The sequence below is a fragment of the Dendronephthya gigantea genome, unplaced genomic scaffold, assembly GCF_004324835.1.
Source record: "Dendronephthya gigantea isolate DGI-Jeju-01 unplaced genomic scaffold, DenGig_1.0 000014F, whole genome shotgun sequence".
NCBI classification, from domain to species: domain Eukaryota; kingdom Metazoa; phylum Cnidaria; class Anthozoa; order Malacalcyonacea; family Nephtheidae; genus Dendronephthya; species Dendronephthya gigantea.
In genome coordinates this window covers 2026969-2054039 of record NW_021163024.1, presented here as the reverse complement: position 1 = coordinate 2054039, position 27071 = coordinate 2026969, and the positions used below count along the sequence as shown (strand labels likewise).

The window sequence follows — 27071 nt, the reverse complement described above, 5'->3', positions numbered from 1 at the left end:
GTAAAAAAGTGTTAGCCACATTGATTTTGCACAGGTATATATATTCCATATATATAAGACATTTTCTTCTTCAATATGCCCAAGAAATCGTCTTGAAAAACAAATAAACCGCCTGGTGCTTGATATTTGGCTGCCCAGTTCTTCCTGGTGGAGAATTTTCGCATAGAGTAGAGTTTGCATTTTTGTATTGCGCATGCAATGATGTGCTGAACTTATTGCGTCATTGAATGGAAACAATCGAAGGCGACACGAAGAGTATTTTAAAAATGCTTTAAGAATTATTTTTTAACAGCGAACATCGGAATGTATATGTTACGCTTTTTATCCATCACGGTTCATGGAATTACACAATTAAATCAAATTATACGTTATAAAAAAGAAACCATTTTTCAAGACGTTCTACATTAAACTAGATTTTCTGCAAACCAAGCTTCTAACAGTAGCTCACGGGAAACGCTGTGGGCAACCTAAGGGAAAGAAATGCATCATCAAACTATTAAAAATCAAATCAAAGAATCCAGCATCTTTAGGTTTGCTGTATACCATAATTTTTACATTGTATGAAAAACACAACGGTAAAGGAACATATATACGATTTACGATATGCCGAGATAAAGATGTTATTTCGCTTCAATTAAATTCGTTGATATTCATATTAGAATATTCGGGAAACATGCAGGAGGGAGCAGTGTGGCCTGATCTCGTAATTTTTATTACCAGATTCAGTCGGATGCACACAGACACCCCCACTTTTTTAATAAATAACAAAGTTATGTCAGGGGGCAGTCTAACTGGATTTGAGCAACTTTGGTTAAAAATTTAGTATATTGTAAGACTGCATGGGGGGAAGACATCCCAAACTTTACTTATCATGTGCCATGAAAAAAACGAAATATTTCGGTAACGAAACATTAATACTATAAAAATGTGTTACTTACCTTGCAATGTCTTAAATATGGCACCGTTAACCAACAAATATTGTCCCTTCAAAGCGGTGGAAACATGTGATCCATACGAAGTAACTACCTGCCAACCAGATCCCATGGGAGACAATTCACTAATGCCAGTACGGCGAAACACAACGTTATTGGAGTTGATACCATAAACATCGCCAATTCCACCAGCCTAAGAAGTAGAACTTATATGAACTTCTAGAAGATCGAACGATATAGAAATAAAACAAAACCTACAGACATCAGATTTATTTCCACTGTTTGGGTCTACATTACATTTGCAAAACTAAAATTACTTTAGAGAAGGCAAACTCTCCTGTGAAAACAATACATAAATTACTATATGTTGGGGAATATGATCAAATATAGTTAGCAACTGTCTAAGATATGCATGAAATTAACTTTTTCATGTCAGATTTATAATTGGATTGCAAGTTGGAAGGAAAGGGAGTGTAACAACGCTTTTACGCTGCTCCCTAGTTTTTACCTCAATTTGTTTCAATTTCCCTCCAATATGGTGCCAATTTGTTCCAGCACAGTTCTGATCAGACACACCAGATCGATAAAATATATTATCATTTCGGTTCACACCCCAGCAACCAAGAGCTCCACAACTGATGTATTTTAATGAACCTCCAATACGAGTCCAACCTTGACCTGAAGGATGAGTTGCTTCGATTCCTACATAGTACATTTGTAATGACTGTAAGACTGGATGGTTGTTAGTTAGTCGGTTTAAGAAGACTGATCTTATATTTCACCCCGTCATTCGGAAATATGAAAATGAGAGGGAATGCGGAGAAACCATGATATTTCGTTTCTTTCTATTTTTTCTTGAAATAACCATCCGAAATCGTTTGGCGAATGACTTGCGAATATGTTCAAATATGATTCAAAAATGATTCAAATTTGCGTTGAAAATGTGAATTTCATGCGGCATAATATACTGTCAGATAAAAATGTTGTTGCTGATTATTAAGCTTTACCTTCACATTTTATAGACTTTACGAATTTTACCTATACGACAGTAGATTTCGTCGTTACTGTTCACTCCATACACTATTCGACCCGGTCCTGAATCGATCTGTTTTAATTTCCCTGGTATGTATCTCCAAGATGAACCACCAAGGTAGTAGTAAATATCATCGTATCTGTTTGCGCCCCAGACCCCGGCATTACCCACAGTTACATGTTTTAAATGACCGGGAATCCTTATCCATGTCTTGTCTGGTTTTAATCGATAGATTTGTTCCGCGTTGTTCACACCCCATACTTCACCGGACAAACCATGATCAATCTGCTTTAGGACACCAGGAATCACTTTCCATTTCCCTGTAGGAATATATTGTGTCTAATTTCTGTATCTTTTTATGCTCTCCTTGTACGTCTAACTTCTGTAATTCTAAAAAAGCTCACTCACACTCAAACTCATTGAGTGGGCGATCTTAATCTTCTCATAGCGTCTCCATAGAGAAATTTTCACTCAAATAAAAGCTTGATTTTCAGTGTTTTATATTGAATGTTTCCAATGATTAAGAAAAAACATCCTCATTAGTCAGTGAGAGTGAAATTTGTATGTCATACTCAATGAGTATGAGTTAGCTTTTTGTAGTTTTTGTTTTTGAATACAAGCGTAAACATTGTACTTACCATTGAAAAGAAATATGGAATCACTCGTATCTAAACCGAAGATTTTAGATGATCCAGCAGAAACATGAGTAAAACTAGGTGCAGAAATTGCTCGCCAGTGTGTTCCTGTGGGTTTGCTTCTTGTTATTCCTTCACGAACATAGAGCGACTTGCGTGCGTTCACTCCATACACCACTCCGTCTTCTTTCACCTTTGATTACAAAAGAAAACATGTCTACGTTTTGTTCGGTCGTGATTTAGTTCTGCAAAAGCGAAATGTGAAAATTAAGAATATTAAAATTCCTCCCGCTGATAAACGTATTGAATTTACTTCCATGCATATGCAGTCCTGTCGGCATTACGGACTTTTGCAAACCAGGGAGTCTTTTCTCTCCTCTTGGCACCCTAACACACCTGTTTTTTGTCCTGCAGACTATCCTACCTCGAGTTGCCTCAATTTGCCGGCGATTTTTGTCCACGATGTTCCGGCACAGTTTGTAGATGTCACACCTGCTCGAAAATAAATGTCATTTACCGCATTTACACCCCAGCACCCGAGCCCACCACAACTGACATACTTCAAGGCGCCTTGGACACGTTGCCATGACCACCCTCTGGGGTTGGCAGTTGTAATACCGACTCTGCAATAAATGCTATCCCCATTGTTGACTCCATAGACTATTCCATGTGGACCCGAATCAATCTGTTTTAAATTACCTAAAAATTAATTGCATCAAGAAATAAAGCAGCTGTTTTTGCGATAATCTAATGCGATTTGGAAGCGACTGGTTACTTCTGCATGCTAATCATAGAAATAATAGACATATGTCTATTATTTCTATGATGCTAATAGATGAGCAAAAAGTCAACCGTTAAAATATAAATTCTTAATATCAATTCTCTAAAACAAAAGGACTTGATGGTTAATAAGTTTGTACAAGGGAGTCAGTCATAAGAAGAATTTTTTAGTACCGATGGTTTGATCATTAAATGAATTAAATAGGTGCAAAATCTTAGTAATATCTCGTATTATTTATTTATCTTATTCCTTAATTCCCATCGAAAATACACGAGTATCCGACAAGTTTTTCAGTTTTGGAAATTCAATTATAAGTCTTCAATTTAAACTTCGCCGAAAAGCCTCACAATTAGATTAGTGAGCGCATGGTATTTAAATTTTAAAACTCGGATGGCTCCGCATAGCTATTACACTCGCATCTGTTATGGCATAAATTTTTTTGCAGCTTTGTTTTCAAGAATAATCGACAAAAAGTGGGATTTGGACTCAGATTAACGTATTGTCGACAATTTTTAAAGTGTGACAGCCGTAGTACCTGCAATATCAGATTAATTTGTAACTGTTAAAGAATTAATGCGTTTTTATTGCGGAACTTTTTTTTACTTTTTTGACAAGTTGGTTATAAGATATGAAGGAAAAGATCGGGGAATGTTGAAATGTTCTAATCATACGCAACAATTCTTACCAGGTATTCGTGTCCAGGAAGTTCCTGCGGGCAAACTGAATGTAATTCCCTCCCGGTAGTAAATATTTCCGTGCACATTTCGGCCCCAGACTCCAGCGCTGCCGACTGTCACATGAGACAACAATCCATCCACCTGGTGCCAGCCGTTGCCATTGCGCATGTAGATTCGATCACGTCTATTCACTCCCCATATATTGTCTGTTGGACTAACATCCAGCTGGTCAAGTTTGCCAGAAATTTTCGACCAACTTGGGTTGGCTGCTGCGACCACTGCAGTTGCGAAAAAAGTACGTTATCAATAGACCTTTTTGAATGACGTCAAAAGCAGAACGTCCGATGTTACACAAAATTTGATTGGCTCTGCGTTTGACGTCATTATGAAAATGTAAATCCTATAAACAGCTCTAAAATTAGTATGTTATATGTTAGTTAATACATATACAGTTAGTTAGCTAATACATATATTTCACAATAACGATACAAATTTACAGAACAATTCTACTTTTACTAAAGATTGGGTTATATTTATATATATATATATATATATATATATATATATATATATATATATATATATATATATATATACATATATAGTAAAAGTAGAATTGTTCTGTAAATTTGTATCGTTATTGTGAAATATATGTATTAAACGTAAAGTGCAGGTTTCGCTAGCTGTCGCAGTCAGTTGAGTTATGAGTCCCAAGGAAATGTGAGAGTTTCAGAACACAGAGCATTAGCTGAAGATGCCCAGACCTTCGTTTTGCTATCAGAGTATTGAACCCGCATCGAAAAGGTTCAGTTAAAGACTTACAGGAGGACTTGTAGTGAATAAAATGAGTAATGTTCATGCATATGAATGTAACCCGAAATTTAAAGATTCGAGATTCAACTGTGTTCAATCATTCCAATGTAGAATTTGGTTATTTAATAATAACAGGTTTTTTAACTACTTCATTGTTTACTGTGAAATATCGTACAATTATCGGACATTATCGAAACTCTTTTAGTTCCCCTGGCAGGATGTTATTGTATATCATTTTTGTAATTACATTGAAATATCGGATTTACGCGCTACTGAATGATTTGAAATAGTCTGCGTTCTCGTGTTAAGAATATCACGCCAGGCGTTCACTAGAAATTAACACATTTACGACTGTTTCATAAGATGACTCGCGCAACCATTGGTTTGCTATTTGCGACATAATCGAAACTCTTTTAGTTCCCCTAGCTAGCAGGTAATTATTGTAACAATATATCATTGTATGCCAAAAAATGAAAAAAAAGACAAGCAAAGAGTGATCTAGAAGATCTAAAGTCAGAACTTAGCCACTCTTTGTTTTTTTATTTTTTTTTAGTTACATTTAAATATCGGATTTACGCGGTGCTGATTGACTTGAAATTAATGAGACATGGTGTAATACATGTCGTGTTATTCAAACTTAAAGTTCCCCCGCAACAGGAGAATACCAGCCGAGCCTTGACTACAGATTTACATTAACACATTTTAGCAAAACGGTCAAATAGTGGTTTTTTTGTTAATGATTACAACGATAGAAATGATTATATAAAAACCACACAGTGGAAAGCGAAATATCACATGATGTTATTCATAAAATGTTGTACGCCTTTCGTCCAAGCACACAGGTGATTCTCGATTACGAACTGGAAATTTGAGCGCAAATTTGCCCGTAATTCCGACGCAATATTGTAGCTGCAGCACGGCGCAGAAATCAAACCAGTCTGATTTTGTGCGAGGTGACGCAGTGACAAGACTAATTAAAGCTGTCGCGATCGCGTTCGATGAAATCAAAATCGTTGCCCAACTGTACATGCACGAAGCGATTTGTCCCCTAGTGTGTACCGGCCTTATTTATTTCAGCGAACTTTACCTGTCCAGATCAAAGCTGACAAAGCAGATGCAAGAATAAACAACGACATTCTCTGCATGACTCTCTTTCGCAATTACCTGAAATACAGAGGGAGACGCAAAATAAACGTGCATGTTGATGCAGTTAGGAATTCAGTGGGTTTTCACTGTGGATTGCACTTGTATTGAAACAAACAAATTGAAACGACAAGAGTTGACGTGTATTCAATCCCAGAAATTAACAATATCTTCACGCATGGTCGTACCTGATAAAATTAAAGTTTAGGTTTTTCTTTCTTGTATATAAAAAAACTGCTCGTATATTGAAGCGTCCTCCTCGAGGTTCTGTGGTAAATGATTCACAGCTAGTGAGGGGTTGCATTTTTCATATCTTTCAGACACAGAAGAATCCCATCAACCACTGGCCTTAAAGGATAATACGTATGCTGGTGTACTTGCAGCCAAAAATATTGTGGGAGACGTAATTAATAAAGTAATTATATAGGGTTATATAGGGGTTGAATCGCATGTCACGTCAGAAACATAATCGAAATTTAAGACGTGCTTAATATACCCCAAAACTACCATAAATTCTGCATGCTTTCACGGTATAGGTATCGGTGCGGCAGCAACAAACTCTTCAACAGGTCTTGCTTCAATAAATTCATGCTCCTGATTATCATAATTTGCGTTACTAGACTAAGGGGGCAAATTTTCTTTTCTGTTCTAAGAGGAAAGTAATATCACACGTCAATTTGATTTTATTGTTTCTATACGGTTTTGGTAATGCTATATGGTTTAGTATGATGATTGCATAAATATTTATACGTTTTTTTAAGAACGATGCAGAAGTGTGTGCTGCATTTCGCAGAGGTCGCTCCCTCATTATACATGAAATATTGACTAATACAGTTACGTGGCGTATGACTAGTACAGTTACATGACGTACCATTGACTTTACTTTACCACTTTTTGTGGATATCGATAGAAACCCTGTCAAAGGGATTCTCAGAGCTAGTAATTATTGCCACATATATTGCTAGTGATCTACTGGTTTTTGTATATATTCATGTCCAGTAAATTGTTATGACCAGTGAATATAAACACTTCCTGAATTTGTTCTCGGGCAATGAAAGCCATCCCACAAGCAATAGATTACGTTGCTCGCCTCGTTTCTATAAGCTGCATGTATATAGGCCTAGTATATAAAAGGCATGGTAACCATATACCATTATCAAAGGTTAAGTTGTAACAATGCTTACGCATTTACAGGTTCTTCCTCTGAAAGCAATGAAAATTAAATGGTGATGAAATCTTATAAACAGTTCTAAAATAAGCAAGTTATTTTCTCCCATTAACGTAGGGCTTAAGTTATGTTCTTCCTTTAAGTTATGCATGTCCTTCCTTCTTTTCTTCACTTCAACCTCTTTACTTTACGTGAAAAACCGGGATTCAATAATAAATGTTGGGTCTAAACTAGTTACCATGTCACAAAACTAAACAATAACAAAAGGTCCTGCGAGGGTCAAAATCGTTCATTTAGCGACAAATAGTTTTCAGGGAGAGGTGTCACCCCCCCCCCTCCTGATTAAGAGCATGTTAAGTAGTGCCAGTGGCGCTGCGCGGACTGAGGAGGAAAACTTGCAAAAGCAAATGCTTAATAAGTATACAATAAATTAAAATTTTCCCTCTCCAACTTTTAGTAAAACGTCCCACTTTTTCCCTTTTATAGATTTCTTCGACTCTGTCATTATTTGGGGGGAGGTATAGTCTGTTATTGACAAACAGTGCTGTCTTGGCTTTCGTTGATGATGTTCTGCTCCATATTAAGCGCACGCAAACAGACTATAAAACATCCATCAGATGTAAAGTCAATTAGATCGTATGTCGTGTGAACAGAAATTGTAACTTTATTTAGACCATGCACGTTCATAAAGGATGTTGCCCGCGTGATAAAATTCGCCTGCTTCAGCCTTATAAGGCGGATTTCCATTCAGTGCAAAATGTCGCGCGATCGACTTTTTGCGATCGCTTTATGTCGAAATATAAACAGTCAAGCGGAACTAACCCCATTAGATGAGCTTGAATAAAAACACATTCGAACGAAAACGATCGCAAAAATCGATCGCGCGACTTTTTGCACTCAATGGAAATCCGCCAAACGATGTGAATGGATGAAAATATATGACGATTATTACAATTTAAAACTCATATTGTTCGTATATTTTCGGCACTTGACATGTTTCACTTGGCACGTTTTCAAATTAATCGAAAAGTCCTTTTAAATATCGCATACAATAAGCTTGATGCTATATGTTTATATAGCTCCCTATACGTACGGTGAAACTAGATTAGAGAAAATCAGAATGAGTACATTCCTTACATGTGCATATACACAGCAATAATACAAATGTTTAGACACCTAGTTAGTCGAATATCTATAGAATCTTAACATTTGCAAGTCCTTGAAGAAATATATACTATTAAACTTACCGAAGTGCCACAGTTTTGGCTGAAAGACTGAACAGATATTATTGAATCGACTATTTTGAATTGTAAGTTGCTGATCCAAGTGGGCTAGGTATCCACTGAGCTCAATACGAGAACAAGCAAGCTTGCTCTTTTAACTCATTCTAATTTCCACAGCATATATATAGCACTCTTAATACTGTTTCTTAATTTGGAGCAAATGCAGGGCAATTCTGGTCAAAATTACGAAGCCATCATACTACTAAAGCTTCTAGCACTTTTCAACGATCCATTTTGAAGCAAATAATTCTTGTTTTAGTGCCAGGACTACGTAACGGTTGGCGTGGTTAGTATCGTGAGGGACAAAGCGGTTATATGATTTACAAAAAATGGATGTATTTTGTTACCTTATCTGAATGTCCATGTAATTATGACAAGCCTAATTTACCACAGCCAGCGAAACCCAGCGATTGCGTGCGTCTTGGAGAGTGCCAATGAACTGGGAGAATATTAACATACGAAAAAAACATTTCTCTATTAAGGATCAGTGTCTTTATATTAGAAAATTTAAAACGTGTTTTGAAATACATGCTGTTGGAAACACATTACCTTGCATTGGATATTTTTTTATTATATAGCCAATCACAATGTGCAAACGTTTACGGTTTAATCATTACTTGGGCAGCAACTGGGCGCAGAGCGTTAAGCTTGGGAATTATACAGATATTTCTGCTTGTATAAGATGCGTCTTAAGTTGCTTTAGGCTGGGCAAAAAAAGTGTTAGCCACATTGATTTTGCACAGGTATATTCCATGTATAAAAAATATTTTCTTCTTCAATATGCCCAAGAAAATCGTCTTGAAAAACAAATAAACCGCCTGGTGCTTGATATTTGGCTGCCCAGTTCTTCCTGGTGGAGAATTTTCGCATAGAATAGAGTTTGCATTTTTGTATATGGAGTGATGTGCTGAACTTATTGCGTCAAACAATCGAAGGCGACACGAAGAGTGTTTTAAAAATGCTTTAAGAATTATTTTTTTAACAGCGAACATCGAAATATATATGTTACGCTTTTTTATCTATCACAGTTCATTGAATTACACAATTAAATCAAACTATACGCTATAAAAAAGAAACCATTTTTTACGACGTTCCACGTTAAACTAGATTTTCTGCAAACCAAGCTTCTGACAGTCACTCACGGGAAACGATGTGGGCAACCTAAGGGGCAAGAAATGCAAAGCCAAATGATTAAAAATCAAATCAAAGAATCCAGCATCTTTAGGTTTTCTGTACACCATAATTTTTACATTGTGCGAAAAACACAACAGTAAAGGAACATATACGATTTACGATCCGCAGAGCTAAACATGCAATTTTGCTTCATTTAAATTCTTTGAGATTCATATTAGAATAATATGAATAATTTGGGGAACATGCAGGAGGGAGCAGTGCGGCCTGATCTGGTAATTTTTATTACCAGATTCAGTCGGATGCACACAGACATCCCCACTTCTTTTAATAAATAACAAAGTTATATCAGGGGGCAGTCTAACTGGATTAAGGACATCTAAAACTTTATTTATATCATGTGCATGATAAACAACGGAATAATTCGGTAACGAAGCATTAATACTATAACTTACTTTGCAATGACTCAAATATGGCACCGTTAACCAACAAATATTGTCCATTTAAACCAGTGGAAACGTGTGATCCATACGAAACAACTACCTGCCAACCAGATCCCATGGGAGACAATTCACTAATGCCAGTACGACGATACACAACGTTATTAGAGTTGATACCATAAACATCGCCAATTCCACCAGCCTAAGAAATAGAACTTATATGAACTTCTGATCGAACAATATACAAACAGAACAAAACCTACAGGCATGAGATTCATTTCCACTGATTGGGTCTACATTGTGCAAAAATACATGCAATTACTTTAGAGAAGGTAAACTGTCCTGTGAAAACAATAAATAAATTACTATATGTTCGGGAATATAATCAAATATAGTTTGCAACTGTCTAAGATAGGCATGAAATTAAATTTTTAATGTCAAGAATGAGCCGTTAAGGCAGTGTTACACTATGAAACTTTCCTTGCAACTTGCAAAGCAATTCTACTCCTGAGGCATCTAAAAATGACAAATACGAACCTTTACTACAATCTGCTAACGTTTTCGTAACATTTCTGCCATTCTTTACTAATCATCATGCCTCGAAATTATAATTGCATTGCAAGTTGCAAGAAAAATTGCACATGCAGTGTAACACCGCCTTTACGCTGTTCCCTAGTTTTTACCTCAATTTGTTTCAATTTCCCTCCAATATGGTGCCAATTTGTCCCAGCACAGTTCTGATCTGACACACCAGATCGATAAAATATTTTATCATTTCGGTTCACACCCCAGCAACCAAGAGCTCCACAACTAATGTATTTTAATGAACCTCCAATACGAGACCAACCTTGACCTGAAGGATGAGTTGCATCGATTCCTAGATAGTACATTTGTAATAACTGTAAGACTGGATGGTTGTTAGTTAGTTGGTTAAAGACGACGGATCTTATATTTCACCCCGCGTCATTCGGAAGTATGTAAATGAGAGGAAATGCGGAAAAAACGACGATATTTCGTTTTTTCGCTTTTTCTTGATATAACCATGCAATCCGAAATAGTTTGGGGAATGACTTGGCAATATGTTCAAAAATATAACTAATAAAACTAATTTTATAAATTTGAATCATTTTTGAATCAAATTTGCGCTGAAAATGTGAATTTCATGCAGCATAATATATTGCTGCAATGCCAAATAAAAAATGTTAATTGTTGCTGATTATTAAGCTTTACCTTCACATTTTATACACTTTACGAATTTACCTGTACGACAGTAGATTGCGTTGTTGCCGTTCACTCCATAAACTATTCGACCTGGTCCTGAATCAATCTGTTTTAATTTCCCTGATATGTGTCTCCAAGATGTTCCACCAAGGTAGTAGTAAATATTATCGTGTTTGTTTACACCCCAGACCCCGGCGTTACCCACAGTTACATGTTTTAAAGAACCAGGGATACGTATCCATGTCTTGTCTGGTTTTAATCGGAAGATTTGTTCTGCGTTGTTCACACCCCACACTTCACCGGACAAACCATGATCAATCTGCTTTAGGGCACCAGGAATCACTTTCCATTTCCCTGTAGAAATAGATTGTGTCTAATTTCGGTATCTTTTTATGCTATCATTGTAGGTCTAACGCCTGTATTCTAAAAGCTCACTCACACTCAAACTCAATGAGGGGGCGATCTTAATCTTCTCATAGCATCTCCATAGAGAAATTTCCACTCAAATAATAGCTTGATTTTCAGTGCTTTATATTGAATGTTTCCAATGATTAAGAAAAGACTTCCTCATCAGTCAGTGAGAGTGAAATTTGTATGTCATGTACTCAATGAGTATGAGTTAGCTTTTTGTAGTTTTTTTTTTTGAATACAGGCGTAAACATTGCACTTACCGTTGAAAAGAAATATGGAATCACTCGTATCTAAACCGAAGATTTTAGATGATCCAGCAGAAATATGAGTAAAACTAGGGGCAGAAATTGCTCGCCAGTGGGTTCCTGTGGGATTTTTTCTTGTTATTCCTTCACGAACATAGAGCGACTTGCGTGCGTTCACTCCATACACCACTCCGTCTTCTTTCACCTTTGATTACAAAAGAAAACATGTCTACGTTTTGTTCGGTCGTGATTTAGTTCCGCAATAGCAAAAGTGCATTTATTATAATGCAAAGCAATGAAATGTGAAAATTAAAGATATTAAAATTCCTCCCGCTGATGAACGTATTGAAGTTACTTTTATGCATATCCTGTAGGCTTTTACGGGCTTTTGTAGACTATCCTACCTCGAGTTGTCTCAATTTGCCGGCGATTTTTGTCCACGATCTTCCGGCACAGTTGGTAGATGTCACACCTGCTCGAAACCAAATGTGATTTGCTGCGTTTACACCCCAGCACCCGAGCCCACCACAACTGACATACTTCAGGGCGCCTTGGACACGTTGCCATGACGACCCTCTGGGGTTGGCAGTTGTAATACCGACTCTGCAATAAATGTTATCCCCATTGTTGACTCCATAGACTATCCCATGTGGACCCGAATCAATCTGTTTTAAACCACCTAAAAATTAATTGCATCAAGAAATAAAGCAGCTGTTTTTGCGATAATTTAATGCGATTTGGAAGCGACTGGTTATTTCTGCATGCTAATAGATGTGCAAAAAATCAACCGTTGAAATGTAAATACTAAATATCAATCAATAAGTCTAATACAAAAGGACTTGATGTTTAATATGTTTGTACAAGAAAGTCATACGAAGAATTCTTTAGTACCGATGGCTTAATAATGATTAGACTTGGTGCAAAATCTTAGTAATATCTCGTATTGTTTAATTATCTTATTCCTTAATTCTTGTCGAAAATACACAAGTATCCGACAAGTTTTTTCAAAAATTCAATTGTAGGTCTTCGATAATCTAAACTTCATGGAAAAGCCTCACAATTAGATTGGTGAGAGTATGGTATTTGAATTTTAAAACTCGGATGCCACCGCATAGCCATTATATATATGATTACACTCGCATCTGTTATTGGATAAATTTTCTGCAGCTTTATCTACAGGAATATTCGACATAAAGTGGGATTTGGACTCAGATTAACGTATTGTCGACCATTTTTAAAGTGTCCTAGTACCTCCAATATCAGATTAACTTGCAACTGTTAAAGAATCAATGCGCTTTTATGGCGGAACTTTTTTTTTACTTTTTTGACAAGTTGGTTATAAGATATGACAAAAAAGATGGGGAGATGTTGGAATGTTCTAATCATAAGCAACAATTCTTACCAGGTATTCGTGTCCAGGAAGTTCCTGCGGGCGAACTGAATGTAACTCCTTCACGATAGTAAATATTCCCGCGTGCATTTCGTCCCCAGACTCCAGCGCTGCCGACTGTCACATGAGACAACAATCCACCCACCTGGTGCCAGCCGTTGCCATTGCGCATGAAGATTCGATCACGTCTATTCACTCCCCATATATTGTCTGTTGGACTGACATCCAGCTGGTCAAGTTTGCCAGAAATTTTCGACCAACTTGGGTTGGCTGCTGCGACCACTGCAGTTGCGAAAAAAGTATTTTATTAATATCCCTTTTGAATGACGTCAAAAGCGGAAAGTCCGATGTTACACGAAATTTGATTGGCTCTGTGTTTGACGTCATTATGAAAATGTAAATCCTATAAACAGCTCTAAAATAAGTAAGTTATATGTTAGTTCCTTTACGTTCGACTTAAGTTATGATCTTCCTTTAACGTAGACCCTAAAATATGTTCTTCCTTTAAAAACACTATAAATATAACGCAATCTTTGGTAAAAGTAGAATTGTTCTGTACATTTGAATCGTTATTGTGAAATATATGTATTAAACGTAAAGTGTGCAGGTTTCGCTATAGCTGTCGCGGTCAGTTAAGTTATACAGTCCCAAGGAAATGAGAGAGTTTCACAACACAGAGCATTAGCCCGAACATGCACAGGCCTTCGTTTTGCTATCAGAGTATTGAACCCCCATCGAAAAGGTTCAGTTACAGAAGGACCTCATGTAGTGAATGAAATTGTAGTGATGTCATGTAGTGATATAAGTTTAACCCGAAATTCAAAGCCACCGACCTCTTGGAAACTATTTGCACCGTTTCTTTTCCCCGTATTCTCAAGAATTTAAAAAAATATTAGGAATATATATATTTTGGGCAAAAATCGTAAAAATTTCGACCATCAACTTTGCCACGTCGTGGAAAATTAAGAAATACTCGATACGTAGTTGACTCGCGCAATTCTTGGCTTGCTAAATAGCGAGGCTTGCGAGACATTATCGAAACTCTTTTAAGGGCTGATTACATGGTGTCTTTTCAGCCCGGGCTGAGTTTCAGGCCGAAAAAACCGGGGCGAAAGTATTTTTCAATTACATGGCATGTTTCAGCCCGAGCTGTGTTATGACACGTCGGAATTATTTTAAGACCAGGCTGAAGTTCAGCCCGGGCTAAGTTTGTAAAGGCTGGTAGTAGACCTATTTCGATTCTTCGAGCGCTTTAAAATCCCGAATGACAATAACTTGACCTTTAAGGGACTATGACTGCACATAAAAATGAAATAAACAAACGAGAAAGCGTTGTCAAGGCGAATTTTTCTGTAACACTAATTTTTAATCCGGGCTGAAATTCTTGTCATGAAATCGCGTGCGCGATTTGTTAGGATTTTATAACATCCACGGGCTGAAACTGAGCCCGGGCTGAAAACACTCCTTGTAATCAGTCCCTTAGTTGAGTTAGTTCCCCTGGCAGGATGTTATTGCATATCATTGTTTTAATTACATTTAACGGATTTACGCGCTACTGATTGATTTGAAATATTCTGCGTTCTCGTGTTATTGAGTCAAACTTCCCCAGCTACAGAAAAAACAAGACGCCCGGTAGGCGTTAACTACAAATTAACACATTTACGACCCTTTCATGAGATGACTTGCGCAACCCTTTTAGTTCCCCTAGCAGGAAATTGTTGTAATAATATATCATTGTATGCCAAAAAATGAAAAAAAGACAAACAAAGAGACTTAGTCACTCTTTGTTCTTTTATTTTTTTTATTTATATTTAAATATCGGATGTACCCGCCGCGCTACAGATTGACTTGAAATATTGTGTGATGTCGTGTTATTCAAACTTAAAGTTCCCCCGCAACAGGAGAATACCAGCTGGGCCTTAACTAAAGATTAACACATTTCGTGAAACGATCAAATAATGGATTTTTCTGTTAATCACAACGATAGAAATTATTATATAGAAACCACCCAGTGTAAAGCAAAGTATCACATGATGTAATTCATGAAATGTTGTACGCCTTTCGTCCAAGGCGATTCTCGATTACGAGCTGGAAATTTGAGCGCAAATTTGCCCGTAATTCCGACGCAATATTGTAGCTGCAGCACGGCGCAGAAATCAAACCAGTCTGATTTTGTGCGAGGTGACGCAGTGACAAGGCTAATTAAAGCTGTCGCGATCGCCTTCGATAAAATCAAAATCGTTGCCCAACTGTACATGCACGAAGCGATTTGTCCCCTAGTGTGTACCGGCCTTATTTATTACAGCGAACTTTACCTGTCCAGATCACAGCTGACAAAGCAGTTGCAAGAAAAAACAACGACATTCTCTGCATGACTCTCTTTCGCAATTATCTGAAATACAGAGAGAAACTCAAAATAAACATGAATTCAGTGGGTTTTCACTGTTGATTGCACTTGTATTGAAACAAACAAATTGAAACAAACAAGAGTTGACGTAAATGACATGTATTCAAATAATTTAATCCCAGAAATAATATCTACACACAATGTCTTACCTGATAAAATTAAAGTTCAGGTTTTTCTTGTATATAAAAAACGTTTGAAGCGTCCTGCTCGAGGTTCTGTGGTAAATGATTTGCAGCTAGTGAGGGGTTGCATTTTTTATATCTTTTGGAAACAGGAAATCCCATCATTCACCGGCCATTAAAATGTATTACGTATATGCTGGTGTACTTGCAGCCAAAAATATATTTCTGATTCGTGTTCTTGATAGTTTAAAGCATCAGCGTTTTATTTACGCATTATAATTTCGCCCCTGTTAAATGTCATATAAATCTATCAATGACAACTAACAGTTCAATCAACGAAAACGGTTCTTTCTACACGGTTTACTGGATGTCAGGCATAATTCTATAAGCGGGATAGTCCAGCTTCTTATTATATTCATGCTAAACTGAAATCGATGAATTATCTGGCAATGACAGTTCGGATGGAAATAACCAGCCAATGTACAGTCGAGTATACATATGTCAATTGTCACTATGGAACTCATGACATGCATGTAGTTTCCTGATCGTATACGTAGCTCATCCGGCGGATATTTTTCATTAATAAAATTTCGATTACTTCTAAATTCTTTCAAAACAAGCCAAATTTATCTTTTCTTGACCAAAATCCAAATCCGAAATCGCTAAGTGTTTACCCGAGCTACGGGAGCTGCTTTTAGCGGAGAAAGGTTATAAATAAAAGCAGAAGATTGGCAGGCACTGGCGCACTGCAAAAACATCGAGGCTCAGTCTAGTCCCAGGCCTTGTAGGCGCGCAATGTAAAATTATCATAATTATAAGCAGGGGCAGCCACGCTGAGAGGCGGCTTTATGTCCCAAAACGTCATATAAGGTATGGGTAAGGATATAACTTTATTTCATGTCAGTGAATCAAGAGGGCATGCACGATACGACAAGGAGAAAGAAAGAAATCAGGCCGGGTCCTGACAACTCGACCCATAACAACAATCCATCCTGATGTTTGCTTATCATACGAACATTCTCGCACGCTCGATTCGACTGCTTGCATCTCAATAAAACCAACACAAATTTAGGTCGAGGCAACGATGGGATATGTGATTTATTCATATATACGTACTTATTTTTCACATTTGCCATGCAGCTTGCATTTATAATATAATAATACAAAGGAAATGCTTTTATTCCATGTCAGAATTAGGAAAAAAACGTGACACAAATATTGGGGGGAATATTAGAGGAGAATATTGCACCATTGAACTATTGAATATATTCCCCATCAAGGACAAAGAAAACCGAGTAATGTGAAAAATAAAACATGTTAATTGGATGAAAAGCTTCGAAGCTAGCGAGCTTAACTTGACTGTGGGTCATTGCGACTAGAGTCAGTCTTATGTAACAGTGTTTATATTCCAGACAGCTGACCAGGTCGCCTATATTAAGTCTTATTCAGTGAACAGTTCATGTGAATAGTTGATCACATGCAAATTCTGGCTCAATTTTATGAATTGATGGCACAATTATGGTCAAATCCGACATTGCGACGTTGTTGTCTAGATCTATCTACTGATGATCTGTAATAAGTCTCTTTCACAAACAGTAAAAGAATTGTGGAAACTGCACAAGTACAAACGGTTGTCCACAGCATCCACTTTGTTCCAAAGTTTCCTAACGGAATAACAAGAAATCCAGTCTGCAGAATGTTATTGAAGAAAGTTATCATACCGGCAGTTATTCCTTCAGCCACTGGGTAAGTGATCTCTACACCAAGTTCGAAGAAGAATGGAATTGTACCATTTAAAAAGAAACCGCTCAATCCAAACATGATGTAGACAATGATTTCGTTAAACGAGATAACTCCAGTAAAAATATAGCAGATCAGTAAAGTGGTGTAAAAAGACAGAGCCATAAACACGATGAGAAATGACTTGTGATGACCTGAGAACCGATCTGCAAATCTAAAATTGAAATGAAACGTTTAAGACCACAGTAAAAGTAATTTAAATCACAGGGCAACTCGTCCTTGCAATCTCTCCTACCTTGCAGAGGACTATTGAGGAAGGAAAATAGAGCTCAGAGTGAGAGATGATAATGTCCGTTTACAATGCGCACCGCGCGAAAAAATTATTGTAATAGGTATAAATTAGACTTATATGACGCAGCTTTGCGAAAAGCCAAAGGGGCTGTTTACATGAGCCCGGTTACGGGTTACCCGAGATTCAATGAAGCGCGAGAGGACTTTGAGGTATTGAAATAAGTCTTTTTGACACCAAACAAGCACATGCTATTGTTGTGGTGATTATACGACTGCCAAGATCATGTTATCTGCTCATTTCAATACCTCAAAATTATCTCACGCTTCGTTGAATCTCGGGTAACCGGGCTCATGTAAACAGCCCCTAACTCATATCGTATATCACATTTTATCGAGTACATCGCTATGGATGTAAACGCCAAAACTACCACTAATTCTTTATACTTTCACGGTATAGGTATCGGTGCGCCGGCAGCAAAAAACAAGACAACAGGTCTTGCTTCGATAAATTTATATTTCTGGGTATGATAATTTGCGTTACTAGACTAACTGTGATTAAAACACAATGTATACTTCGAAAAAATATATATTAAAAGTTGTACTTACAACGAAAACGAGACTCCAGAGAAAGCGCCACTGATCACAGCAACAAATCCAAGCCATCCAGCAAACTTTGCATTCACTTTTATACCATAATCAGATAAATTTTGATACAACACAGAACACCATCCTCCATACACCCCCGTACTTGCTCCATATATTGTTGCCAATAAAAGAAAATTATAATTTTTAAATAGTTTCTTGATCCCATTTTTGAAATCAACACGTCCTGTGGCAGCAGATAAACTGGGCGGGGTCTTTGGTTTTGCCGGATAGTAAATAATGATAGCCACAAAGATAACAAACTGCATACAAGTTTCCGAATACAAAAGAGAGTTGATTTGTCTTTTGTAGCTATTTACTTGAGTGCTATTCAAGTGGTAACGATTGTCAACCATGGGAATGTTTGAATCTTTGATATCATCAACAAATGCAGGTGCAGTGATGAATCCTAACGCGGTTCCAATGTAACCAGATACGGTAGAGATGGCTGTTGAAGTCGTGCGTTGGTTTGGAGGAAACCAGGTTGAAGATATGAGGGCAGCTGGGTACATCCCACCTGCAATACCAATAATGAATTGACCAGAGTGCATTAGGACTGTTGCTGTAGAGTTGCAGTCAGTTGGAATGCATCTTAAAGCAGATCCAAAGAATTGTAGTCCAGCTGATAGAACCATCGTCACGCGCAAGCCTGGTGTAAAATAAAACAATATAATGAGATAAAATGAAAATCAGGTAAAATAAACAATATAATCAGACCTATAGGATGGACCTCAGGATGGATCGAGACGTTACATGAATTTATATAATTGTACTTAATTTAGCCTTGTGTCCAAGGCTACAGTTCCTGTGCTACTTGAACTTGATTACGACAAGCATTTACGACGATAAAAACAATGATTATGTTGATGGAAATAATCATCAAATCATTTAACCATGCATATCATAAAAGTGCGTATTTTTCAATTTCTGAATTTATTAATTGCTGACAATTATTCATTCATTACTTCGCATAAGTCCGCACTATTGATATATTTTAGAAAAACGTCATGGAATGGAAAACAGGATGGAATTTAAAGTATTAGAGTATTTTCATAAATCATTTAGGATGGAATTTATCTTTACGATCACGCGTGCCTAATTCCGCAGCATTTAGCTAGAGTGACTTTAACCACAGTTTTCTACAGTTTTAAAAAAAGAGTTAGAGCCGCGTGTGACGTGAAGTAATACTGTCTTCAATTCCACAGCTTCAAAACAGGAATAAAAATTATGGTGACTCTTTTTGGTAAACAAGGTCACAGCTGTATATAAAACAGCCTTACTGTTTGCTCCTTACGTGCACGTAGTCAGTAGATTTGGTGTAACTTAAGGTTCCTAATAGCTCACGTCACGGCAGCCTTAACTCGTCTACCGCAGAAACCGTATATGCATCAGAATGTCCAGTAAATTGTTATGTCCAGTGAATAGACACTTCCTGAATTTGCTCTCGGGCAATGAAAGCCAGCCCACAAACAATAGATTACATTGTCCGCCTCGTTTCTAAGCTATTGTTTCGTGTGCACTCAAATGACTCAATCAATATATCTAACGGCTGCATGTATATAAGGCATGATACAAACCATATAGCATTATCAAAGGTCAAGTTGGATATAACAATGCCTACGCATTGACAGTAAATGGAACAGAATAAATGGAGATGAAATCTTATAAACAGTTCTAAAATAAGCAAGTTATTTTCTTCCTTTATAAACGTAGGGCTTAAGTTATGTTCTTCCATTAAGTTATGCATGTCCTTTCTCTTTTCCGTTCAACAAAGAATATATTTTAATTTACCTTTCACATCCATGATCCAAGCAAAGGGTATCATTGCGATACAGAATGTAATGCACCCCCAAGCAGCCATTAAATCAATGACGTAATCATCCCAATCATAAACTGCCCTCGCTGTCGCTTGGATTGGTCCCCAGGTATTCCACATGATATTTTGCAAAATGGCTGTCAGACAATACATTAGTAGAATATACCATCGTCTTTTGTCCAGATTCGCTTCACCAGTGCCTGGGTGAGGATTGTAGAGGTCGTTATTAATAGGTTCCTGTAAATATCGTTCTTTGAAATCTTCACTATTTTCATAGGTTTCCATTTTGGGGCGCTGATGGGACGAATCAGAGTTCAGGTCAATGGTCAAACTGCACGTCTGGTTTGCTTCGTTGTAAAATTTTAATGGCTAAAATGTTTCTTGTGACGAGTGTTCTCGCAACGTATTGCCACTCTCAGTTCATACCGGATCTCAAAGCAGCCCAGAAAGTTCTATTTATTAGGGGTTTAGGATGAACCTAGAATGAGCGATTGAAATACGCATGTGTGTATTAGGAGCAATGCCGTCGCTAAGCGGCTTAAGTAGGGGGGGGATGTGAGTATGGAATTGACGTGCCACTTTCCCCCTTTAATAGATTTCTCCCACTCTGTTATTATTGGGGGGGGGAGGGTATAGTCTGTTATTGACAAAAAGTGCTGTCATGGCTTTCGTTGATGATGTTCCGCCCCATATTAAGCGCATGCAAACAGACTATAAAACATCCATCAGAAGTAAAGTAAATTAGATCGTGTGTCGTGTGAACAGAAATTGTGACTTTTTAGACTATGCACGTTCATACAGGATGTAGCCCTCGTGATAAAATTCGTCTGGTTCAGCCTTCAGGTCTTTAAACGATGTTAATGGATGCAAATATATCAACGATTTTTGGAACTCATATTGTTCGCATATTCTTGGCACATGGCACTGATGAAAAACTTCTCATGATCAGCTGGTATAAACAACGTATAGCGATCGTACGTTTTTAAATCTGAAAGTCCTGGGGCCGGTCGTATAAAGCCCGTTTAGCTTAAACGGTGGATAAGTCAAAATTAAATAACACTCTTTCATCATCTCTCTTGAATGAGCCAACTTGAATATTATGCACTGAATATGTAGTTAGAATAAACAGTATCTTTGTATTAAGGTAGAAAACATTTAGTTTGCTTGTTGAATAAAATGATAGACTTGCTTTCTATTTTGAACTTATCCACAGTTTAAGGTAAAATACAACCGGCAGTTGTTAAATATCGTATACCATGAGCTTGATGCTATGTTTATATAGTTCCCTCTACTTTCGGTAAAACTAGATTAGAGATGAGTTCAGAATGAGTACATTCCTTACATGTGCATATATACTGCAATAATAGACACCTAGTTAGTCCAATATCTATACAATACTTAACATTTGCGAATCCTTAAAGAAATATATTGTACTAAACTTACCGAAGCGCCACTGTTTTGGTTGAACGACTGAACAGATATTATTGTATCGACTGTTTTGAATTGCAAATTGCCAATCCACGTGGACTAAGTATGCACTGTCACTGAGCTCAATACGGAAACAAATGAAACGTTTGTTTTACAAAGGTCTAGGTTTCTAATGTAATATTCGTAAATTTCGGATGGGAATTGGTGTTCACATAAGATAACTTCGGCGATTGGTGTTGACATAAGATAACTTAACAAAAATGTTGCTATATTGTCTGGCTTGACTGGCTGCGCCTACGCATAATAATCAAACGTCGGATCTTGTACATGTCATTCAATACGCGCTGAAGTGATTTACTGAGCTGGAGAGGTATATTAACTCTTCCTGTCTAATTGAATCGAATTGCGTATAAATTCAACACGACGAACTCCAAAAAAAAGAGTTATCTGCATACGATTGACTGATTTATTTTACTCTTTCAGCGCGCGCACTCAGCATGTGTCTTTCTGTTTACGGGATGGAGTATAATAAATAAAGAAAATTGCGCGTCATTAATATAAAATTGAGGTACAAATTATCATGCGGCGTTTGCACGAAACAGTGCCGGCGGTCGGAGGAACGTCCAATTTTAAGTAGAATATCACTTGTACGGATTGCCGTAAACTTCTTTCCTGCGCCAAGTTCGCTCTTTGCATTGGTTCTGCTCATGACAATGTGAGGCCCTAAAAATTGCCCAAATTTTTCATTAATTTTTCTTTACCGTTCATATTAACAGGGTCGGACATAAATTCCAGTTCATGGTAATAGCGCCGAAACTAGCGCGATAGTTGGGGAGGGAGTGCATGATTCTGTTTTGCTGAATGAATTTCTTTTGAAACGTTCACAAAATTCTGGCAGAACAAAAGTCTTGCAGAATATATCAATATGTAAACAAACATTTTGTTTACATACGAACTTGACTTTTATAACAAGTTCTCTGTTGTAAATAATTATTACTGTTGTTAGTTAAGGGTCTTTCTTTCAAACATATGTTTGGAAAGGGGATAATAATTGTGCGACATTCCACCACGATCCTTAATTTCCCGCTCTTTTACAATGCCCGTTTCGCTTTGAAATGAGATTTGCTTTTTTTTTCAATGATTAAAACATATAAACGAAAGATATTAATTTTTTTCAACATAGTTATTAACAGAGATAATGAAAAAAACATGATCAATTTATTGCGTTTTTGCGTGTGTCAGGGGAAAAGGTTGAAGACTTTAATTTAGCCACAGCTGCGGTCGCCTGCGTTTGCAAAATGTTGTTCACCAAGTCAATGACAAAATCAGTATATTTCATTTGTTCTTTCTTTGTCGTGGCGCATACGAGTACAGATGTATTCACATTCACAAAGGATGGGATATTTTCTCTTATTGCAAATGGTAAGAACGGAAAAAAGCGTCATTTAAATCGCTTCATTGATGCCTGTATACTTCTCAAAATATTCAGTCGTTTATGACCCATAGGTTGGACACATAAAAATTTAGTTGTAATTTTTGTGTTCGTTTTCGAAAAAATTTAACCGGGAGTAACAGAGCTTTTAATTATATGATGGAAAACTAGTTTCTGTTGCAAAAGTAGAAAAGTGTCTCTAATGAAATGATTATAAAAATATTATAAAACCATATTTATGACTCTAATTTAATATGGGCATACGAATGAACACAATGGAAGGAGTTGAAAATCACTGTTCGAAGTTTTGCGAAGTACAATCCGGATAAAAGGTTTCAACGTCAACATGGTTAAAAACTCGGCATTTTTGAAGTTTGGGCGACGAAGGGCGAAGCTTCAGTCCAGTATTCCTGACACATACATTCGTTAAACCTTTAGAGGAAAAATTAATTAAAATAAAAATTACTATCTTTCTTTTGAATTGCGAGAACGTATTGCTCGTCCAGGCAGTCAATCCGATCATAACTCTGCCTGGCAAGTTTATGATAGTGAGCTGTAAAATACAAAGTACTGAATTAAACGCTAAAATATATCTATTAGAATAGGTTGATTATAATTTGCCTCGATTGCAAGTGGCAGAAAAGTTACTCCAAATGTTTTGAGGCAGATTTTGAATATTTTTGATCTTTGCAAATTTTGAATATTATTGTAGCCTGGTGCTTTTTCAAGCTTCAGAGTTTAACGAATTTCCATTGATGTTTGTGAAATTTTTGGGTTTTTCCTCAACAATCCATTTGCAGTATAATTAAACCTTAGCCTCTTCGGGCAAGCAAGATTTGTAAACAACAAAAATTCTATTTAGGCTATACCTAAACCCTAGCATCATTTCCACTCCAATGTGTATTTAGATCATCGTTTACAGAATTGTGTTATACACGAAACTGAAGCTGAAACATCGATGGATTGTTTTCTGTTCTGTTTGTCTCAATGGCCCAAATGCAAGTCCATAAATTATCAGAAAAAGGAAACTCAGTCAATATGTCAACTGAACAATCAAACAAGAGAAACCAAGCCTGGTGAACTGGTGCAAGCTCTTGCTTTCAACTACTATGAACAATCTCCAGTAAGATATTGTGATAAAGCTTGATTCAACACATGTCATATATTCGTTTATTTCTGTGTAAGACGGTTTCCGGTTTCAGACCGAATCAAATGGAAATTAACTTTAAACAAAGACTTTGGTTAATTGACATTACGTTTGGTACATGAAAAGTCAGTTTGGCGTTTGGAACGGGCCTTGTGGATAGGGTGAATAATTAGCAATTATTGAATGAGGTTGAACATGATATGAAGAATTATCAAGCCGAAGTTTGTCATTATCAACCGAAGCCGAAGGCTGAGACTTGATAATTCTTCATATCATGTGAAAACCGAATTCAATAAATGTTTTATTATTTATTTAAAAGAACGAACATGTATTCCTCAAATTTGGCGAACCTTTCACTTGAGGAAGCCATTGTGTTGATGTCTTCGCCATTCGTGTGACGTCAAACGTGGGATACGACTTGTTTTCACTGACTAACTCATTAAGTTAACTGAAGTAAATTAAAGAAAGCTTACCTTTCCTAATGTATACAGTTGGGGTGGGTGTTCTCGAGATGTTGCCATGGTGATACAGCATATTTCTATATGATAAGTTTTTTTTTCATTTGGTAGATTCGAAGTGCTTTATATGGAAGTTTAGCATACACGAACGTCGCCTTTCAAGGTGAGCTATTTTGAACCAAAAACTCATCACAGGGCATCCCCGAATATGTCCCCTGCTAAACTACAGGCCGGATATTTATTTCAAATATAAAACTTAAAAAAGTTATTATTACCTAATGAAAGCCTATAACACCGTATTGGCTTTCCAACAAAATTCAAATTCAAACTTTTGAACTGTACAGTTACAATTATTATTACAATTATATATTGTGTAATTATCATTACACATTTTGGGATATTTTCTATAGCCATAATGGAGCACTGTTTGCTAGTTTTAGATATGTGAACTCGTTAAACGCATCACGCATGTATATTTGCCGGTAGGGGTATTTAAGCTCAAAAACTTGAAGACCAAAAGATTACTGTTCTCAAGTGGCGCTCGTGTGGAAAAGAAACGTGGATCTGAAGGTGGTGTCAGCAATGAAAATAGCATTTTTGGCAGTGATGCTAACTATTATGACCGTGTTTGGTGGAAAATATCGAACGATGGCCAAGGAAGATACTTATTTGAAAATCATCGAACAAAACGATATCTTTTCTCAATGGGAGATGAAATACCAGGTGATCGTGGGTGTGAAGGAGGGATAACAGAAGCTCCACTTTGCCTCGGTTCTGATGATAATTACGATAACCGTGCTCTTTGGAGGATAATCAACAAAGATGGAAAATATCTTATCGAGAATGTGGTCAATTTGAGATATGTCTTGTCTGAGGGTGAGCCACCTACTCATGATGAAGGCGGTTGGATAGGTGCACCAAGATGTGTTATGGCTGACGCAAACTATGAAGATCGTGCTTTATGGCGAATTATCAGTAAAGTTTGAAAAAAAAAATATTAAAAATCTATGCCAGTAAAAACACTGAAATAGAATCGGCTTAGCAATTATCCATCTTTTTTCACATTAGTATATATCTTTAGTATAGTCCTCTTTAGTATTATCGTCGCCCATTTTATCCATTGAACTATAGCGTTATCTTCTATCAAAGAGATTTTTTGACTGAAATCGGCATGCAAGAAAAACGCAGCACGTACATAGACTCTATGGTGTGCTATATTGCAAGCTTGTGACCAATTTCGTGACCGAAGGAAGATTTAGTGAATCAGTATTGAAGTGCTTGAAACATTATTGTAATCTAGCTTAATAAACTAAAACTGATTATAAAACAATGTAAAATCTAAACTGATCTCTGATGGTCTTTCTTGCCAAATATTACTTCGCCATTAATTTTTATTTAACGACAATGCTAGCTACTAGAAAACGTTATAGATTTGACTACGGCTTCCGCTAAACTGAGCCACGAGATTTTTAATATACTGACTTTTAATATATTTCGTAGACTTGTACGTAGCTAGTTTATCGTCACTCGTAGAAAACGTAGTATACGTAGAAAACTTTTCTTCTGGGAACACATTTTGCGAGCACTGTTTTTCATGACTGTATCTAGCCTATAAATATTTGTATTTTTCAAAATGCAAAAGCGTAGATATTTCCTACTATATATTTCACAGTGGCTATAACCACGCGTTTAATAATCCAGATACATGGAATTATAGTCCCATGGAGGGGACAAAGTCCTTTAAAAACTAAAATTGAGTATGCAGAATGAATGAAGCATGAAAACAGACTTCGTGAAATGTTATATTTAAACATGCAGGATTGAATGACAGGGTGAAACGGAGAATTGCATGGAGAAGTGGAATATAGCGATGGAATCCGGGCCTCTCGAGAGTCTCACTCTCTGTCAGCCCTTGTCTCAGGAAAGAATATTCAGATGCAAAAATACATATAAAAGAAAGCATGCAAAATCGAGCCATTCTTATTGAATCAAGCTTTATAGGCAACCAGCGCCGCCCGGAGTCTGAGAAATTACTTGTCCATGGAGCTGTGGTAAGCGAAATTTCAACCTGACATTCGTTTTCTGGATCATAATTTTTGGCCATTTTTGTGTTATTTGAACATAATTACTGCACTATGACTTTTTTAATTAATTATTACTATGTTTTATGTCCATATATAATATAGCCTATACATCCGTCTTTACGTATATACGTAGTATTTGAAGCACACCACTCTCTTAAACAGTCAGAATATTCCCGATATCACTGAATATTATTGCTTTCT

The 27071-nt window shown here is 36.8% G+C and overlaps 3 protein-coding genes across 4 annotated transcripts; 1 reads left to right on the top strand and 2 right to left on the bottom strand.

Annotated features, from left to right (window-relative positions):
- Positions 1-354: 354 nt before the first annotated feature.
- LOC114519850 lies at positions 355-15937 on the bottom strand. Of its 2 annotated transcripts, none has more exons than XM_028540031.1 (9): positions 15860-15937; positions 15619-15695; positions 13316-13585; positions 12318-12592; positions 11929-12118; positions 11297-11611; positions 10720-10913; positions 10052-10238; positions 355-467 (listed from the first exon to the last, which is right to left on the bottom strand). In XM_028540031.1, the coding sequence occupies exons 2-9, from the start codon at positions 15674-15676 to the stop codon at positions 445-447; spliced, it is 1512 nt and encodes a 503-aa protein (XP_028395832.1). In that variant the 5' UTR covers positions 15677-15695; positions 15860-15937; the 3' UTR covers positions 355-444. The 2 variants fall into 2 exon arrangements, with proteins under 2 accessions (XP_028395832.1, XP_028395833.1); XM_028540032.1 differs by lacking the exon at positions 355-467 and adding an exon at positions 9433-9626.
- Positions 15938-16972: 1035 nt separating this feature from the next.
- LOC114519856 (solute carrier family 49 member 4 homolog) lies at positions 16973-20708 on the bottom strand. The gene is made up of 3 exons (XM_028540037.1): positions 20297-20708; positions 18470-19154; positions 16973-17786 (listed from the first exon to the last, which is right to left on the bottom strand). The coding sequence occupies exons 1-3, from the start codon at positions 20604-20606 to the stop codon at positions 17330-17332; spliced, it is 1452 nt and encodes a 483-aa protein (XP_028395838.1). The 5' UTR covers positions 20607-20708; the 3' UTR covers positions 16973-17329.
- An 87-nt stretch (positions 20709-20795) lies between these two features.
- LOC114519745 lies at positions 20796-25772 on the top strand. The gene is made up of 4 exons (XM_028539915.1): positions 20796-21295; positions 24090-24304; positions 24898-24949; positions 25273-25772. Exons 2-4 carry the CDS (start codon positions 24140-24142, stop codon positions 25770-25772), a joined length of 717 nt encoding a protein of 238 aa, XP_028395716.1. The 5' UTR covers positions 20796-21295; positions 24090-24139.
- The last annotated feature ends 1299 nt before the right edge of the window (positions 25773-27071 follow it).